Source organism: Arachis ipaensis, chromosome B3 (assembly GCF_059453495.1).
Source record: "Arachis ipaensis isolate K30076 ecotype BB chromosome B3, ASM5945349v1, whole genome shotgun sequence".
In the NCBI taxonomy this organism is placed as follows: Eukaryota; Viridiplantae; Streptophyta; class Magnoliopsida; order Fabales; family Fabaceae; genus Arachis; species Arachis ipaensis.
In genome coordinates, this window is record NC_142438.1 from 110072626 (window position 1) to 110080475 (window position 7850).

At 46.4% G+C, this 7850-nt stretch overlaps 1 protein-coding gene across 1 annotated transcript; it reads left to right on the forward strand.

The window, feature by feature from the left end:
- The first annotated feature begins 4282 nt into the window (after positions 1-4282).
- LOC148572011 (uncharacterized) lies at positions 4283-6642 on the forward strand. Its single transcript, XM_088507353.1, has 3 exons — positions 4283-5386; positions 5420-6293; positions 6383-6642. The coding sequence occupies exons 1-3, from the start codon at positions 4283-4285 to the stop codon at positions 6640-6642; spliced, it is 2238 nt and encodes a 745-aa protein (XP_088363479.1).
- The last annotated feature ends 1208 nt before the right edge of the window (positions 6643-7850 follow it).

A 7850-nucleotide genomic window follows, 5' to 3' on the forward strand; every position in this document is an offset into this window, starting at 1 on the left:
TGCACTTGACATGTCAATTGACACTAATTTTCTAGTATCTGAAAATACGATTTTATCACTACGTAACCACATAAATTCAAAAACTTTTGTTATTTTATTTGACAAAACTACAATCTATTGATAAGGTTCTATTGGGCGTGTCAATTTGTTTTACTCAATTTTTTTTTTTGTTTTACAGAAAGTGTAAATATTTTAATGTTTTAATTGTAGTGTCAATAATTTTTTTTAAAATAAAAAAGCTCAACACAAAAGTTGAGCGAACAAATAAAAAATAAAAAAAATGCAAGGTATTCAAGGTAAACAAACCTAAAAAAAAAACAAAAAATAAAAAAAATAAAGAAAAAAAAACAAATGTAAGAAAAAAGAATATATAAAAGTGAAAAGATTTTATTAAAAAAATCTATAAAAATAAATTACAAATGCTTAAATTTAAAAAAATTATTTAAGATTTTCAATTTCTACTATATAATAACAAAGAATTGAGAGTGTTTTGAGTTTTTAAATATTTTTTTTAAGAAAAAACTGAACTCTTAATAATATTTATCTAAAATTTTATTTACAGACCATCCTATATCAATTGATAATTATTTCTTGATACTCCACTTTCAATAATTGTTTTCGCACCCTTTGTTTATTGTCAATTAAAAATTAAATTCCAAGAACAATTAAACTGATGTCAAATAATTTAAACTAAAAACAAAATAAAAAATATAGTAAAAATTAACGTATAGTGATTTTTTAAACAAAATATTTCCATTCCTGAATAATATTATTTTTTTATGTAACAATTATACACACAATCAAATTTAACTAAAACGCCACTGCCAATTTGACCGCAAGTGGTAGGAATTAGGAAATAACTAGAGAAAATCCACCTTTTATTTCGTGGGTATATCAAATAAAACCTCAACTTGCGATGCAACTGGGAATCATTTTTAATTTTAATGGTTTTGGACTGTGTGTACTGTAGGACCATTTATGTTTTGTCATAAAAGTCCACACTTGAATACCTACTTTCCCTGCATTTCAAGGAACAATATAATTACCGTAATACATAATATTCATATTTCTATTATATGATATTTATAATGGTACATTTTTTATATTTAAAATTATATAATTATTTTAAAAATAATTAATAAATATTAAATAAAATAATTTCAGATTGTTTAGATTAATTTTTTTATTATTTTTCAAATATTAATTTTTGTTACGGATCCAGCCCGCGGATCCCGGACCCAAGGTTGAGCCCGAACCCGGCACCTCGGATCCGACCCGCCTCTCTCTCCTAGAAGGCCCAAAACCGGCCCTATGAAAATCCTAAACTGACTTTCGAATTCAAACGTCTCCCTTATCTTAGCCAGATAAGATAAGATAAGATATTCACCATCACCTATAAATAGAGGACCCAGGTCCCTTCAGGTATTCATTCATTCCACACACCTTATACCTCTTAGATCCATTCTGACTTGAGCGTCGGAGTGTCTTTGCAGGTACCTCCTCCCATTGCTCCAATCAAGTGATCCGGCATCCGCCTCAACCCGCAAGTTCTCGATCCATCTCTCAACCCGTACCAGAGACATCTTGTACATTGGCGCCGTCTGTGGGGAACTTGCGCCAGCCGAGCCGGATGGGGGACGTCCTGGAGGAAACCCCCTCAAGCCAGGATGACTCCCGACCGCTTAACCCAACCCCAGAACACCAGGAGGTCACAAACCAAGCAAGAATAGCAAGTACTGTCCACCACACGAATGACCACGTCGTCATGGACCAACGACATCCTGAGAAAGCTAGGGACAAAGCGGCACAGATCATCCAGGATCTTTGCCTCCGGGTCCAGGAGCTCGAAGGCAAACTGACTAATAGAGAAAAACACAACAACGAACACGGAAGTCAAGCAACTTCCAGATCAAGATCTCGCCACGGCAGGTCACCAACCCGACGACACGATAGGAGAGACGGTCGCAGCGCCTCACACGACCACGGTCACGAGAAATCGCCGGAACGACGATACAACAAGAAACACAACCGCAGCGCTTCCCAAGATCTAAGTCGCCAACACGACTCAGACGAAGAACGGAGGTACCGAAATACCAAGCGCACAAGAAACGACCACACAATAATGGGAGCTACACCCTTCACAGAAAGAATCTTAAGAGCAAAACTCCCCAAAGGTTTCGACAAACCTACCGACATGAAGTACGATGGGACCAAGGACCCCCAGGAACATCTAACGGCCTTCGAGACCAGGATGAACCTAGAAGGAGCGGCCGACGCGGTCCGATGCAGAGCCTTCCCGGTAACCCTTGCAGGGCCGGCAATCAAATGGTTCAACGCCCTCCCAAACGGATCCATAGCCAGTTTCCATGATATAACACGAAAGTTCATGGCCCAGTTCACAACTAGAATCACCAAAGCCAAACACCCCATCAGCTTGCTAGGGGTCACGCAAAAACAAGAAGAATCCACAAGGAAATACCTCGACCGCTTCAACGATGAATGCCTGACGGTCGACGGACTCACGGATTCCGTCGCAAGCCTTTGCTTAACCAACGGACTCATGAACGAAGATTTTCGCAAACACCTCACCACCAAACCAGTATGGACCATGCACGAGATCCAGAATGTCGCCAAAGATTACATCAATGACGAAGAAGTCAGCCAGGTTGTCGCCGCCAACAAACGGCAGCACGGCAACTCGGCTTCTCGCCAAAATCCACCACCCAGAGAGAATCAAAGGGACCACCCCAGACCGACAAATACAAACCGACCACCAAGAATTGGCAAATTCTCTAATTACACACCCCTGACAGCACCAATTACTGAAATATACCACCAAATAGCAGATCGAGGCATCATTCCGAAAGCCCGACAACTCAAAGAAAGGACGGGAGGCAACAAAACCTTCTACTGCGACTACCACCGAGGTTATGGTCACAAAACACAAGATTGTTTCGACCTTAAAAACGCCCTCGAACAGGCCATACGAGACGGCAAACTCCCAGAATTTGCCAAAATCATCAGAGAACCAAGACGCGCGGAAAGAGACAGGTCGCCAGAAAAAGACGGGCGTAACCCGAGAACCCAAAAGCAACCCCCCAGGGAAAGCCCAGAAGACGACCCGACCATCATCGTAAACGTCATCACGGGCAAGGACATATCGAGCAAGTCGAAACTAACAATGAAAAAAGATCTCAAAGTAATGGCGGTCAGAAACCAGACTCCAACCATTGCGGCCGACAACACGATAACCTTCTTACCAGAGGATTGCCAGCACGGCACCTCGGCCGAAGATGCCCCCTTCGTCATCTCGGCTAGAATCAGAACAGGACTAGTACGAAGGATACTGGTAGACACCGGGGCAGACTCGAACATCCTCTTCCGAGGAGCCTTTGATAAGCTCGGGCTCCACAACGACAACCTCCAAACACACCGCAACGGTGTCACGGGACTCGGAGACAACTTTCTCAAACTAGATGGCTCAATCACCCTTCCCATCACCATAGGAACAAGCAACCAAAAGAAGACAATCTTATCCGAATTCGTAGTCCTAAAAGACTCCACAGCCTATAACGTGATTCTCGGAAGAAAAACAATCAACGACTTCTCCGCAGTCATCTTTACCAAATACCTCCTCATGAAGTTTAGAACCGACGACGGCTCCGTCGGTACCATCCACGGGGACCGAGAAGTCGCAGCCGAATGCGACAACACCAGCCTAGCCCTAAGGAAGAAATCCCGAGATGCGGCCGGGGTATTCCTAGCCGATCTGGACGCTCGGCAAGACGGCCAACCCAGGCCAGAGCCAGAAGGAGACATGGAAAAGCTACAAATAGGGCCAAGCAAAGAGGAATACACCTTCATTAATAGAAACCTCCCATATGATCTCAAAGAAGAACTCTCCCAACTCTTGAAGCAAAACAGAGATTTGTTCGCATTTACACCAGCCGACATGCCGGGAATAAACCCCGACCTAATGTCCCACCGGCTAGCCGTGGACCCCAAAGCTAAACCAGTGGCACAAAGGAGGTGAAAAATGTCACCAGACCGAGCCGCCGAGGTCAAGAAGCAAGTCAAAGCCCTACTCGAAGCCAACTTCATCAGGGAACTCCCCTACACGACCTGGTTAGCAAACGTCGTGCTAGTGAAAAAATCTAACGGGAAATGGCGAATGTGCGTCGACTACACGGACCTCAACAAAGCCTGCCCGAAGGACGCCTTCCCCCTACCAAACATCGACGGATTAGTAGATGCCGCATCTGGCCACCGATACCTCAGCTTCATGGACGCATATTCTGGCTACAACCAGATTCCGATGCACCGACCAGACGAAGAAAAAACAGCGTTCATCACCCCAGACGGGACATACTGCTACACAGTGATGCCCTTCGGCCTGAAAAATGCCGGAGCCACCTATCAAAGACTCGTCAACAAGATATTTCAAAACCTGTCCGGAAGCAAACTAGAAGTCTACATAGACGACATGCTCGCTAAGACTGAATCCGATGAACAACTCACCGACGACCTCAAGGTCATAATGAACACCCTACGAAAGCACCAAATGCGACTCAACCCGGCAAAATGTGCCTTCGGGATGGAGGCAGGGAAGTTCCTCGGCTTTATGATCACGAAACGCGGAGTTGAAACAAACCTGGAGAAATGTCGCGCCGTCCTCGAAATGACGAGCCCAAAAAACCTCAAAGACATCCAAAAGCTCACCGGCCGATTGACGGCGTTATCACGCTTTCTCGGGGCATCGGCTCAAAAAGCGATCCCTTTCTTCAAACTAATGAATAAAGGAGCCCCTTTTAAATGGGAGACGGAGTGTGAAGAAGCATTCCAGCATTTCAAGAAAGTCCTAGAGGAACCACCAATCCTTGCCAAATCCCAAATAGGGGAAACACTCTACCTGTACCTCTCCATTACGGAAGAGGCACTCGCAGCAGCACTCATCCGTGAAAACATGAGAAAGGAACAAGAACCTATCTACTTCATAAGCAAAGTCTTGCAAGAAGCGGAAACTCGCTATTCACGACTAGAAAAATTAGCTTTTACACTCCTCACGGCCTCCCGGCGCCTGCGACAATACTTCCAGGCCCACCCCTTGACGGTCCGAACCGACCAGGCGGTCAAACAAGTACTACAAAAACCCGACCTTGCGGGAAGAATGTTAGCGTGGTCCATCGAACTATCTCAATTCCAAATCAAGTTCGAACCCCGGTACGCGATCAAAGCACAGGCCATGGCCGACTTTATCGCCGAGATGACCCCAGGAAACTCCACCCCCGAATCGTGGAAACTACATGTTGACGGCTCATCGAACGTCACCTCTGGAGGTGCCGGAGTCATTCTCGAAAGTCAGAACGGAGTCATAATCGAACAATCAGTATGATACGAATTCCCAGTCTCAAATAACCAGGTAGAATACGAGGCCCTCCTGGCAGGCCTAGCCCTAGCTCGAGAAGTCGGAGCAAAAGTCCTAGAGGTAAACACCGACTCACAGGTAATCAGCTCTCAAATCAACGGAGACTACCAGACACGAGATCCCCTACTCCAACAGTACCTCGCCAAGGTAAAAAAACTAAAAGAAGGATTCGAGCGAGTTACCATACAGCATGTCCCTAGAGAACGAAACGCCAGGGCAGACCTACTTTCCAAACTAGCCAGTACCAAACCAGGACACGGTAACAAATCGCTAATCCAGGAAGTCGTCAAGTCACCCTCCGTGTCAACGACAACCAACGCTCATCTGACACTCTCGAACCGAGGATCTTGGACCTACCCTATCCTACAGTACCTCCTTGACGGAACACTGCCGCCGGATCCCAAAGAGGAAAAACGAATAAAACGGGAAGCCGCCAACTATACCGTTGTCACAGGACAGCTATACAAACGCGGATTCTCGCAACCCCTGCTCAAATGCGTCGAACCCGAGAACACGGAGTACATACTCCACGAAATCCACGAAGGTTGCTGCGGCCACCACGTCGGAGGCAAAACATTAGCCCAAAAAGTCATCAGAGCAGGCTACTTCTGGCCCACAATCATCCGGGATTCCATACAAATAGTTAAAAGCTGCGACAAATGCCAAAGGCACGCCAATATCCACCAAGCCGCGCCACACCAGCTCAGCATCATATCGGCAGAACGGCCATTCGGCACCTGGGGGATCAACCTCGTCGGACCCTTCCCTACGGCCCTCGGTCAACTCCGGTATCTCATCGTCGCCATAGACTACTACACCAAGTGGATCGAAGCCGAACCCCTAGCCTCCATAACGGCAGCCCAATGCCGTAAATTCCTCTGGCGACAGACCATCACCCGATTCGGGATCCCCGAGATCGTTATCTCGGACAACGGAACCCAATTTGCTGACAAAAAGTTCAGAGAATTCTTAGAAGGACTACGCGTATCTCACCGTTTCAGCTCGTAGAACACCCCCAAACAAACGGACAGGTGGAATCCGCAAACAAAATAATCGTCAAAGGACTCAAAAAACAGCTCGACGAAGCCAAAGGACTATGGGCCGACGAGATCGGATCGGTCCTATGGTCATACCGAACCACACCGCAAACGACCACGGGAGAAACCCCCTTCCGATTAACATACGGCGTGGAGGCAGTCATCCCGGTAGAAATCTGAGACCCAAGCCCCAGAAAAACGGTCGGTGGTAACGACGAGAAAGCAGAACGAGACCTCATTGACGAGGAGAGAAGTATAGCTCACATCAAAGAGATAGCCCTAAAACAGAGAATCAGCTTAAGATACAACCAGGGCGTCATCCGACGGGAATTCGCGACCGACGACCTCGTCCTACGACGAAACGACATCGGTCCCCCGACCCCAGGAGAAGGGAAACTCACCCCCAACTGGGAAGGACCATACAGAATCAAGGCGGTAATCGGAAAGGGAGCATATAAACTCGAGCGACTTAACGGCGACGAAGTCCCAAGGACCTGGAACGCCGCCAATTTACGGCGATACTACACTTAGGCCGACCTAACTAGGTCACCCCTTTTTATTTGTATTTTACAAATCCTGAATTTTAATTTTCGCTTAAGTATCTATCCCGGGTACTCTTTCCCCCCAAAGATGGAGGGTTTTAACGAGGCCCAACCTTAAATAAATATTTCGTTAAAAGCTATTTTCACCTTTCTAAAACGTCCCAAATACGGAACAAAGACACGGCCACGACTGGGCGACTGATCACCCCCCAGGCCCAACACACGGATATCCACAAAAACCCGACCAAACGACGGTCCAAGAAAACAAACGGAATAGCTCAAAACAAAACATATAAAAAGGCCCGAACGGCCGAAAATACCATAAAACGGAATATACAAAGGCCCGAACGGCCGAAAATACATTAAACGGAACTCAATGTCACGGCCCTTGGCCATCCAAAATATTCAAAAACAAACAGTTCAAAATAAAATTACAAAAGATAAAAAAGCTACTCAAGGTCGACAATCTGGCCGTCACGAACAGTCTCGAAGGCTCCCATCACGGACACATCCACTCCCGGAGCCAGCACTAAAGCCTGAGCCTTCATTGTCTCCTCGGTAGCCGCAATCGCATCCTTTGCATCACCCAACAACTCCGTCTTCTCCCTCTTCAAGGCAGCAATCTCGGCCTTCAGAGCCTCTGACTCAGTGAGAAGCACGGCAGCTTGAGAACTTGCATCTGAAGCCCGCTGCCGCTCCTCTGCCAATTGGGAAAGAAGCGAAGTCTCAACCTCGGAAAGTCGGAGAATCTCCGCCCCGGCTTCCTCAGAAGACTTCACCGCCTTCTCCTTCGCAGCCTCGGCAGCTTCAAGTTCCTCCTTCAACTTAGCCACCTCAGCCTGAGAA